Below are 13,089 nucleotides of genomic sequence, written 5' to 3' on the forward strand. Positions count from 1 at the left end.
ACTGGTGAGGACCACATGAGGCCTAGCTGAATGAAATTCCTGCTGATTCCTTAGGACCCACATTTTTGTCCTTGCTTTGGCACGAACTTCAGAATACAGGATCTGCCTTTCATCTGCTGGGGCCCACTTAGTATTTCTCCTTGGTGGTGCGCATTCATTCATGTTCTAATCTTGTTGCTGGATGTGGGGACTACAAGCATCTAAAGAAGATTCTGAATTTTCCTTGTCTGCTGATTGACTGCTTCGCTGGGACCCACACATTTGTTGTTTGCTGTTGCTGGACAGATTTTTTACTGGGCACTTACCATTCACTAGGCTTCAACATATTCCCAGTTGTGTGCCTTCAAGGCTGATGACAGTTTAAATTGTTGGCAGATTAACCATTTGAGCTAAAGTTCTCTTGGCAGTTCCTCTGATAGCAATTATACTTTATATCCAACCTTACTCCCTACACTTAAGGCGTGGTCTTCAACAAAAGGTCTTTAACAACTCCTTGTGCCTCAATTATGTTTGGCAATTACATTGTTGAAACCATATATGCAAGCCTCATTCTGAATACAAGGTGCCAGCGAAAGAACATTAAGAATAACTAGGGTTTATGAGAGCTAGGAAGCCGGGCAGAACATGCATGCTGGTCGTCATGTTCTAACTAGGGTTCATGAGAGCTAGGAAGCTTGGGCTGCATGCCTGTACTAGGAAGGATGGTATCTGAATAATGAATTATTGGTCAGTGTTCTTCAATTTCTTTGTTTTATCTTTAGTCAAGCTTTGTAGCTCGGCTATTAACCAGCATCATGGAAAATTGATATTGGTGTAACAAAATGGTGAAATCAATGCTATTCCATTCTATATTTTTTCAATATTGTCATTCCAAGTTTTACTTTTTTTGACAGTGTATGGTACTGTAAACCTTGGTTGTGCTTCTAGGCCCCCAGGTTTTGTCTGCATTGAATGGTATCAAAGCTAGTAAGCACTTTGAGGTGCTGAAGCAGGAGTCGGTATTGAGAGATATAAGAGTTCTTGTTGCAAGTGTAAAAATCCTGTGACAACGAGTTGAGAAGACCTGGCTCAAAGAAATAGTAAAATGTCAAAGATGATGAGGACAATGGCAGCTAGGTTGAATGCACTTAGAGACTGCATGGAGAAGAGGTGTGCTTGTTGAGAAAGAGAAGATGAAGAAGATGAAGCAATTGGATAAGGAGGTAGGGAAGATTATAAAACAAGCCAACTTAAGCCCTATATCACATGTTGGGAATCAACCACAGATAGATACTCCATTCTACGACAGGAGCTCAATTGCTAAAGAGCTCATGAATTGGATTTGAGAGGTGTAGACACTTAAAATTGTCTTGCGCCTGCAAATGTTAATTTCGCTAATTCTTCTTCTTTCTTAATTTAATAATTTTAATTATTTAATTAATCTGACTTCATTCTCCCTCTATTTCAAATTAATTATTCAAATTTCCCTCTAATCATTTAAGCAATTAATCATTTCCCTTCTAAATTATTTAATTAATCTCAATTTTCCACTTTAATTAAATTCAATTTCTATTTCCCCCGTAATTAAATAATTTCTTTAAATTATTTAATTATCTAATGATGTCCTCTCATTACACAAATTTCCTAAATTTATTAGATGTCATTTGATCTTCATTTCAAATATATCTAATTTCCCTCCAAACTCAATTCAAATTCACTTCCCAGCAATTCCAATTCAATTTCACATTTTCAAAAATCCAAATTCAATCTAGATGACATTTCATTCTAAATTTCCTACATCACATGTAGAAATTCTTAACTGCTACAGACTCTCAGTCAGTCTTCATTTACTTTTCTAACTAGTCAATCACTTCCCACTTTTTCGAAATCAACTTTTTCTAACAACTTAGTCAATTCAATTCCACTCTCAATCAAATCCCTTAGCTGGTCAATCAAGTGAGTTACTCAATCAAATTCAGTCAAAATCAATAATTGTCTCTCACCAACCTGTCTCATTGAATATCAACCATTTATTCATCCTGTCTTCAAATCAAACTCCGACATCGAATCGAATCCTTTCGAAATCTATAAATTGAACATCAATCCTCTCTTTTCAATAACCAGTGTCTTCGTGATTCTTGTGCATCTATTTTACAGGTTTTCATGAAGTGCAACTTTAAGAGCCATTATCCACACAAAAAGGAGATTAATGGAGGCCAAGTGCATTGGAGTCAACATTGGTTTATGCATTTCATAATTTTATGATTGTTTTGTTGATTTCATTTGTATTCATTTATTATGTTGCATTTGGATCCGTTTATTAGATTTAGAGGCTTGGTGGATACCTTTTATGTCTAATATTCATGCTAAATTTCCCCACGCATACAGTGAGATCATGTGCAACTAGATAGACAAAGAAAAGGGAAGGAGAAGATCCGATCATAGGATCAAATAGTAGCAAACCAAAAGCAAAGTTTGTACCAACAAACTACCAGTTGAGCAAATTGAAGCTATTGCATAATCTATAAAAGAATTCTACAGGCTCAACATTCGAGCTAGTCATGGGAAAGAAACTACAGACAGGCTGTAAGATACATCAATAGACTGAAAATACCAATCCAAGATGAGATGAGTATGGCCCTAATAAAGATGATAGAAGAGGCCTATCAATATGCCTTAAGGGCAAAAGCAAAGTTGACAAGAATGTAGCTGAATAACTCCAAAGCGAGAGGAAGATAAGTTGATAGCAATAGAGAGCAATGTAGAGAAGCCGACAATCTTCAAAATAGTCATTTGAGCCAAAATTTAAGCAGATATGGGCAAACTTCAAGAAGAAGAGGATATTAAGGTGGAGGAAGAAGTAAAGGAATTCATTTGTTACAGATGTGCAGAGACTTGTCAAACTGTTATAGAGCCTTTAATGCCCGCAATTGCAATAGGACAACACTAAGAGGAATGTGGCTAATGATTATATTGGTCAAGAAAACAAAGAACACCTGAACACATAGAGTAACTAAAACATGGTGAAGTGGTGTCCAAGAAGATGGTGAAGAAACTCGAGCTACAGAAGATCAAGCTTCTTGATCCATACATAGTCTCATGGTTGCAGAAGGAGCATCAACTCCTAGTAAGCAAACTATGTTTGGTCAATTTTCAAATTAGTGCTTATAGAGATGAAATCTTGTGAGATATTATACCTATGGATGCTTGCTATGTTTTGTTGGGAAGACTGTGGTAGTTTGATCAAGAGTCTATACATGATGGAAGAGAGAATGCATATGTCATTATGAAGGATGGGAGAAAGTTTACTTTGAGTCCTTTAAAAGAAAATGGAGAGGTAGACATCAACCCACAAAATGTTTGAACTCAGCAAAACAATTTTTAAGCAAAGTCCAGGGAGATGGATCACTGATTAAGATGAATGAAGTCCTACAGAAGGTGAAGAGACATGCTAAACATTCTTTCAAGGAGGTGACAGCTGATGGAAATATGCAAAGATCAGCCCAAGAGATTAAAGAAGATTTGGAGAACCTTGATGGTCATGAAAAAAAGAAGAAGAAAACATTGAGGCCATTTAAGGCCTTGAAGAAGCTCCAAGCAAAAGACTAGGAAAGACTTCTCAAATAAATAAATTATTAAATACTTTACCAATATTGAACAAGGCAGATTTGTGTTTTTTTTCTATAAGGGGCAATTAAGTGTAGCAGTCAATTAAAATTTGGAGTGGATTGAGACAAAAATGGATGTAGATTTCCAATGCGGGAAGAAGACAAATGGTGAATGTCTCATAGAACAAAACAAAAAACACCAAAACAAGCCTGGAATCTAAATTTCAAGATTCACAAAATGTTCCTAAGCCTCAAGCTCATGAAACATTTTCCACTTACCTGACGTCTGATGCTCCAATCCAAGTATCAAATTTTGGTTTCTTTTAGGTTTTTTCTTTTGATTGTTTTGTTGGCGGTCAAATGGCTCCTTATTGCTTCAATAATTTTATGTCAGTATCCCTGTTTAACTATATAATATTATTCAAATTTGCAAAAACTATGGTTTCCACATAAGGCCTAGCTGGGTGAAATTCATAATGATTCCTAAGGACTCACTTTTCTCGTTGCTTAGGTAAACTTCAGAGTTTAGGATATGCCATTCATCTGCTGGGACCCACATATTATTTGTCCTTGCTATCAGGATTTCACTTCTCTTCTAATCTTGTTGCTGAATGTGGGTACCACAAGTATAGATGTATTTCATATAGTAGATAGTAGTACATTACTTTTTAAATTTGCAATATGTGTGGTATTTTTATTTAGTATATGAATGATTCATAAATTTCTGAATTTAATTCCTATTTCTAAGTTGCAAATATATATGCATGATTTTTCTCTCTTTTTTATAAACGTACCCAGCATCAAAAAACAGATTACTGTACCGGCATACCACAGTCACGCACCCATACCCATAACCGATTCCAATTCAGTAACTTGGGAAAATTACAGCAGATAAAAAACATTACAACGTGACTAATAATGGAAACCTGGAAGATTGTCCATATAATATTTCAATTATGGACAGTAGAATATATAAGAATAAGAAGGCAAAAAGGTAACAAAACAAATGCTGAAGAATTTAATAGCTATTATAATTTTTTCACAAAATATTATATCATGCCCTCATCCTTGTAATGTTGAATTGTTCCACTGGTTAATTAGAACATGTAGAAAAAATCAACAATGTTATCAACCATATGGGAATCACATCATCTTTGTAAATGGATACTTCACCATGGTCTATATAATATATCAAATAGAGTCAGTAGAACATACAAGAGAAGAAGTCAAACAGATAAAGCAAAATCACAATAAATAATAAAACAAATGTTAAAAATTTTAACAGTTAATTACAATTGTAAATGATTCACAAATACTGTAATAAGGTTGTCTAGGATTGAATTGCTGCACTGATACATTAAAACAGAAAGAAAGTTCCTAGATTGTGAGAACCTGAGTAAAGTGCAAAAAACCAGTATTTTAAAATTCACAATTGTATACATGCAATGAAGAAAGATACAAATACAGGGGATATTTATAACCAGGAGACATACATCTGAAATATGGAAGATGCCAATTTATAGTCATTTCATTCCACTTCTTTGGAAGAAACCGATCAATGGCAGGTAACAAGGTGGCCCTGCTTACCATAAATAAAATTTAAAACTTATCTCAAAATCATAGTTTCATAATATAGTAAAAAAGTATCAGGTAGCAGAACCATACGAGAATGCGATGATGCCGAGAACGAAAAAGTAACAAGTGAGTATAGCATTGACCAAGTCTTTTGATAGAAACTTGAATAATAAGAACAGTGAAAAGAGCACAACACTTCCAATCAAAGGAAAACGCATGGCATGCTCCTTCGACATGGTCTCCTGTACAACAAAGGTAAAAATATTAAGTCAAAATACCATCTCATACTCCACTTTATTCTGCTAACTCAAAATTTATAAACCAAGATACAAGAATGGAAATTCTTCATACCATGACCACAGACGGGATTAAGTAGATTCCAACAAAAGAAACTTATTTATGCATAAATACGTCTATGAATGAAGTTTGAAGTATTTATTTCATTAGTCATGGCAATGTCTCAGCAAGTCCAACAGTGAATCAAATTGCATAAAGCAAAAATTCAAAAAAAGCTAAAAAACTGAAAATCATGTAAACATCAAAAAACACTGGTAACAAGAAATTGACCATTCATGGAATGTAACCTATTTCATAGTGATCAAAGCCAAAATGCAAGCATCAGCGTGTGTTTCTTACAAGTACAACATAAGGATCTATGCAGTTGTTCTGCAATGGAATCCATAATGGCATTATCTATTGCTAACCTTTTTTTGTCTTTCAAAATATATGATAAATGCAAGGTTTCAAAAATTGAAATAAGAAATTAGGCCAATCTCAATAGAATCAGGCAGAATAAATACGTCTCAGTCATTTGATCTAAGCCAAAGTAAATCATCAGTTCATGCACCACATAACAACGGGATGTTAAAATTCCTCAATCAAGAAAAAAAAATTACTGTAAAAGAAGGGAATAAACACAAAGAAACCCTTCAAGATTTTTAAAAAAAAACTCCACACTTACCAGAGGTGGTGCAGGCTTGACTGAACGATGGCAACCAACATATACAGTAAGACATGCTGTCAAGACAACATTCAAATTCGGATTCACCTTTACAACCAAAGGTGCTAATGATAAGCCTGCAATATCACAGCATTATAACTGATTTATAAGATTGTCCCTGAGAAATTTGTCAGATCAGCTAAGCTGAGCAGATTCATTGAAATGTGATGCCAAAATCTATATAGTAAGTTCGCATATAGTGTCAATGGTATCCAATCACAAGCAAGTGATAAACTAAAATACAGATATAGGGAACTGAAAAAAAATAATGAGTATCACAAAAAACATTTTTGTGTATAAAACAACTTGCACCCTTAATCTGACAAAGCACTCCTACATTATTTAATGTTTACATAAATTGCTTTTTACATTTCACAACTTTAACAGTTGAGATTAATAAGGTGGACTGCAACTGCCCATGCATAATGTAATCCATAATAAGCTTAAAAGTAATATTTTAGTTTGAGTCTTCCTTTCATGTAAATCAGCTATATTTAGATTCGTCAATTTAAAAAAAATATGATTTTTAGTTAGTAGGTAAGTTTGCATTGAGATGCCAAAGATAATACAACATGCGGTAAAGCAACCACAACCATCCAGGATTACATTGCAATCCTAGTCATCATGTCCTTGGACAGAATTACATCCGCCAACAATGAAGTATTTCATGGGTTCAATTCAGAGTCTAAGTAATTCTCTGCTTGAAACTTGAAAATTTAGCAATGGTGGAGGACTCCCTAGTTACTATTAATGCTGTATTTAAATCTTGACACTGTAATAGTTCGAAGAACAAATTATTTAAGGCAATGAAAATAAGTTAGAATGGCAATAAAAGGAAAGAGTACAAGAAAGTTAAACTCTGGCCCTATGAAATATAAAATAACTACTAATACTATGATACCAAGGCATTGGATCAAAGGAATTGTGCTCAAATGGCAAGGCCATAGGGTTCTCAAGAGGAGATCCAAGTTCTAATACCCATAGTGACATCTAAGGTAGATTTCCAAGTGGTCACTCTTGGACCTCCATTGTGGAATCTAACTTGATTAAAGTTGAATATGTGACTTCTAAGTTGATTAAATGTTGAATATGTTGAATAAATTTGAACTTGTGTTAGGGGAGAAGATCACCTTTGTGACCTTCACTAGCATGGGCCAGACTAAAAATCCAATCTTCCCATCAAAAAAGATGTACCAGGACACAATCAATTCTTCAAATATTGACCACTACTCAATGAGAATGTGATTTCAACTAACAAAGGTAGTTGCAGAACATTCCTAATCATGAAACAGGAAAGACAGATAGGAAAGCCATGGAAAAAGTTTTCATCTTGCCTACAAAGAACTCTAGAAAGGAGATGGAGATGGAGAGAAAGGAAACAAAATAAAGGTTGATATGGCTGACACCTCTGAAGAGAAACTCGGGTGAAAAATCAAAATCACAAAAGAAGATCCTAGATATACCAGTCCAAGAGAGTTTTAAATTTGGTAGGGTGATTAGAGTAAAGGAGAAAAAATCCTTAGAAGGTTGAGTGAAGCTTATCAAAGCCTCTCTGCAAGATGTGAGGGAACACTTGCATGACAAAAAAAATGTAGAGCAATGGTCAATAGCTTGAACAAAAAACTCAATATCTCTTTGAGTGAAATTTAGACAATCAAATTTGAACAGCACACCATGCAACAAGATTTTAAATCATGGTCTCATCAGCTCACAGTTTGTTGGATCTCACATTCAGTCTGTGAGGTTTTTTCTAGGTACAGTTTAAGATGCCCTACCATCAATGAGTCAGGAATTCCCTTGATGCATTTGGCATTGAAGTCTCTCTCTCTCCCATTAAAAAAAATGGTTTGTTGACTTATGATACTCTCTGGTTGAGGGTTTATAAGAATATTATATTAGTTTCTCAGATCCGAATAGCCTCAGTACAGTGTAATAATAACCTGGAAGGCCTACAAGCAATTCATCGAAAAGCAAGTTTCCTGTATAATATGTTTTTGCATATATCAATTTGATTTTGACAGACACCCTACCAGAATTAAACATGTACTTGAGATCTTTGTATACACTTTGCATTTCATAGTACATGAGAAAAAATTAATAACTCTTTCCATTTAATACCTTTGAGAAACAACAAAATTACTTTAGGTAACCAATGGAAGCAATAGACCCACCAGTGGCTATAATCCAACAGGCTCATCTAATTATTAGGTTGCTATCCATGTAGAATTACATGCTAGATTAAATATTTTGTTGCACTAAACTAATCTTGTGACCAGCTACATGTTGGCTTTTGTAGTACTTGTTATTTAAAAGTTCTTGTGTGTTAGTATGTGTCTTGTTAGTTTGTCATTTAATTGTTATTTAGTGTTAAGAATGTTGTGTCTAATTGTGTTTGTAACGTCTATTGATGGACCTAAATGTTTGTTCAAAACAGATGCGCCACACATGGCCAATCAAGCATGAGACATGACCTATAATTCAATCTCCACAATTACAAGGTCGATTCCCTATCTATTCTAACTATAGCCAACCTGTGTGGGGTGAAAAGAGAAGAACTCCTGAAAGCAAATAACTGAAATTAAATGGCCACAAACCAGAACAAATTTCCTTCTATAATTGAGACAGAGCTTTGCAATTCACAATATAATAGTCAATAGCAATGAAAGAAATGCAACACATGTATCAAGCAAATTCATACACTTCTTAACCTAAATCTAAGCGCCAAGATTTGTGTTGCCCCAATTTAATTTAAATTTTATATTTTGTTTTATTTAATTATTTATTTAAGTATAAATATATATTTATATAGTGTTGAAAATGTTTTTATATTATTATTAATAATATCAATAATTAATTATTGGGATAATAAGAGGGGACATGACAGTCCACCCTTCTCCGAAATTTCTTGTCCTCAAGCAATTTTAGATTTGGATGATCAAAAACCCCCACTCCTTCCCATGTAATATCCTTGAGAGGAAGATTCTTCCAATGCACCAAGTATTCTATGATGACCTTGTTCCTTAACCTTCTCTCCCTCATAGTGATGAGCCTCGATCTTTAAAATCAATTCCCTTTGTCATCAATATTCAAATATTTAATTATATTTTAGTCACCTATATTTAGTTCCTTGTTTAATGGTCATTTAGCTTTTTAGTAAATTAGCTTTTAAGCTTTATTTAGCTTTTAAGCTTTATTTAGCATTTAGCTTTTTCTTTATAGTTAATTAGCTTTTAAGCTTTATTTAGCATTTAGCTTTTTAGTAGTTCACTTTAAACAACTTGTTCTTAATTTAGAACGTCTTCCTTGTAATCTCTTTATATATGCTTGTATATTGTTGAATAGATTATGCGATTATTGAATCATTCATTCAATTTATTTTTCATGGTATCAGAGCGGGTCGATGGGATTCTTTAAAGTTTGGCGAATTTTTTAATAAAAATTCATGGCCTTCTTTCTGGAATATTTTCCAGATTTTTTTTATTGTTTTTTAATACAAAAACGATTTTGCTTTTTTGAAGGTTTTTTGTGGATTTCGAGGGTTTCTTGTTTGTGGGCGAATTTCTTTGTGCTGGGTAGCAGTTCATGTTTTTTTTAAGGTTCTGGAGATTTTCGGGCCTACAACCTAGAGTTTTTTTTTGCAGATTAAAAATTTTCCTAGGGTTTCTGCAATTTTTGACTAGGGTTTTAACCCTTCAGTTCAAGTCGAAATTTTATTCTGGTTGCAGATTCTTGATTATTTTTTCGAGACCTCAACTGGGTCGTCGTCAGATTTTTCTAGGTGCATCATTTTTTGTGCCTCGATTTGTGAGCCGTCGAATCTGCATTCTGATTTCAGATTCTTGGTGGGTTTTTCGAGAGCTTTTCTAGGTTGGTCTCAGATTTTTCTAGGTGCCTCGAATTTTGTGCCAACGAATTTGCCTTGGAATTTAAAAACAATCAGCGATTTCTACTAATTTTGTGGACGTTGAGCATTTTGGTGTCTTTTGGGCGCCGTTTATATTGTACATCCGACCTAAGGTTTCTGCCCCTTTTTTTTTTGCGTTTTTTTTGGAAAAAAAAATCATCAATATTTTTCTCATTTTTTTACAAAAAAATTAGAGGTATTTATTTATTTTCCGCAAATTATTATTTTTTTCTGATTATTTTCAGGAAAAATTTCAGGTTTTAAGTTTGTAGAAAATTTTAATTTCTCAGTTTCTTCCAAACCTCGAAATTCGCACCTTAGAATTCGTGCCAGAATTCTCCTCCAGAGTTTCAGATTTTTTGTGCAGCTGCTTCTATTCTGATTTAAAAAAAAAATCAGATCCTTCTGTCTCTTGCTTTCACTCAGTTGACCTCGATCAAACTCGGTTTCCATGATGGCATCTTTGACCAGCATCATGTTGGAACACAGGCAGAAGTTCAACAACTGCCACAACACCTGGAAACAGTGCATGTTCAAGATATCTAAATATCATTGCCTTGATCAGATTGATTTAGGCCAGACCTCGTCTTACAGGTCCTAGGGTTTTCACATTTTTTTCCTCAAAAATTGTTCGCAAGGTTTAGAATTTTTTCCTTAAAAATTATTATCTGTCATCTACAAAGCTTGCGTGGGTTTTCTGATTTTTCACCATAAAAAATCATGGGAGGGTTTTGCTTGATTTTTTCCTCAAAAACCAAGGTCTTACCATGTGATGTCTGGTATTTTACCACGTGATGTTGTCTGGTGTTTTCCCGCATGATGTCTGATGTTTTACCGCGTGATGTTTGGTGTCTTACCACATGGTGTTTTGGGTCTTGCCATGCGAAGTTTCAGGGTTTTGTTCGATTTTTTCCACAAAAATGATGATTTGTATCTTCAGTTTTGGAGGGTTTGCCGATTTTTCCTCAAAATAATGGTTTTAGGTTTCAGTTTGGTTACCCAACATTAGGTTGGATGGATTCTGGTATTCTTGGTAATTAACACTTTTCAGATCCAGGAAGGGTCTCCACCGCAGTAGAGTGTTATTTTCATTCGTGATCAAAAGATCTGTAGGGTAGTTAGTAGATAGAATGACCATTAAGGGAGGGTATTAGAATATTTAATTATATTTTAGTCACCTATATTTAGTTCCTTGTTTAATGGTCATTTAGCTTTTTAGTTAATTAGCTTTTAAGCTTTATTTAGCATTTAGCTTTTTCTTTATAGTTAATTAGCTTTTAAGCTTTATTTAGCGTTTAGCTTTTTAGTAGTTCACTTTAAACTACTTGTTCTTTTAGAACATCATCCTTGTAATCTCTTTATATACACTTGTATATTGTTGAATAGATTATCCGATTATTGAATCATTCATTCAATTTATTTTTCAATCAAGTGGTGGCAGCTCCAAAGGTGTAACATGTTATCCAAGTGCCCACTTGAGACATGAAACGTGGAAAACATTGTGAATTTTCTTGTTTCCCGACAGTTCTAACTCATATGCAACCTCTCCTATCCTTCATAAAATCGTATATGTCCCATAAACTAGTAGCTTTAACTTCTTAGCTCCTCTTCCTTTGAGGGAAGATTGCCTATAAGGCTACAACCTCAAAAATACCATATCTCCCACCTCAAAAATCCTCTTTGTATGGTGGCAATCAGCAGACATCTCTTGCTCATTTTGAGCCTACCATAGATTATCTTTGAGTACATTCCAGTGTTCCACGGAAACACATTTCCCCCCCTCAGGCCCAAGTCCCCCTGTCCCTGAAACCCGTCCCCGAAACTTTTTCCCTTTGTCCCCCCGTCCTTGCATCCCCCTGTCTCCCCATCCCCAACAACCGTGAAACAATGGTACATTCAAAACGTTTAGTCTGGTTGAACCAAATCCCTAGCCCCTAGGACTCTACTTTCCAAAATAATCAAATCCACAAAAAACAATGCATCATATTCATAGAGTGTCATGAAAGGAGCCATACCTATAGACATTTGATCTATGGAGTTGTAGCAATACTCCCCTAGATGAAACCTCTTAATCCATATTGTTTGCTGCCTATAACATAATTCCTCAAATAACCTTCAATCCATTTATTCACAATCTCTATTTGTCCATTTGTTTGAGAATAATAACTAGTACTCGGAATCACTCTGTGCCTATCAATTGAAAAATTTCTTGCCAAAACAAAGCAACAAGAGCGCTGTCCATGTCACTCACAATGTTACTAGGCAGCCCATGTAATCTAAACACCTCTCTAAAAACAAATCAGCCACCAAAGGAGCCTTATATTTTGAAGATATTGCCTAAAAATGAGGATACTTAGTAAGTTTATCCACAATCACCAAATACAATCCTTACCATGTACTTGTGGAAGACCCATGGTAAAATCCATAGAAATGCTTTCCCATTTCTAATTTGGAATGAGATCAGGTCTGCAATAGTCCAACTGAAAATACCTATTTTACTTTGTTCTATTGACAAGCCAAACAATCCCTTACATGCTTCAACACATCACCCTTGAGTCCCTTTCATGAAAGGCACTCTTACTTGCTCGTAGGTCTTGTAGCATCTCGAGCGAACCGCTGATGGTGTGTCATGAGTCATGACATGCCCTCAAAATATTCTCCTCCATCTTCAATTTTGGAACAAGATACCCCCTATCCTTACAGAGAATGAGCTTATCAGCCACCTTGTACCAGTCATCTTATAGCTTACTATTCAATATATTTATAAAAAATGTGTTTTTGGCATACTTAGCTACTATAGAAGCCCTCCAAACAGCAAATATATCAATCAAGGAACACAAATAGAGCTTCCTCCATAACACATCAGCCACAACATTATCCTTTCCCTTAACATACTTAATATCAAAATCATAAGTATGTAGCTTAGTTACCCACTTCTATTATCTATCATTCATATACTTTTAATTGAGGAAGAACCTAAAGCTATTGTGATCCATTTTCACCACAAATATCCCACACACCAA

General features: G+C 34.7%; 1 protein-coding gene across 1 annotated transcript in view; it reads right to left on the reverse strand.

The window, feature by feature from the left end:
• LOC131035858 (signal peptide peptidase) overlaps positions 1-13,089 on the reverse strand; it is a 52,177-nt gene that overhangs the window by 14,116 nt on the left and 24,972 nt on the right. Inside the window, exons 2-4 of the mRNA XM_057967600.2 lie at positions 6,124-6,239; positions 5,253-5,404; positions 5,081-5,166 (exon numbers count right to left, since the gene is read on the reverse strand). Of these exons, the coding sequence (XP_057823583.1) occupies positions 5,081-5,166; positions 5,253-5,404; positions 6,124-6,239 (354 nt within the window). The remainder of the gene's footprint in view (positions 1-5,080; positions 5,167-5,252; positions 5,405-6,123; positions 6,240-13,089) is intronic.

The sequence above is a fragment of the Cryptomeria japonica genome, chromosome 8 (assembly GCF_030272615.1).
Source record: "Cryptomeria japonica chromosome 8, Sugi_1.0, whole genome shotgun sequence".
NCBI classification, from domain to species: domain Eukaryota; kingdom Viridiplantae; phylum Streptophyta; class Pinopsida; order Cupressales; family Cupressaceae; genus Cryptomeria; species Cryptomeria japonica.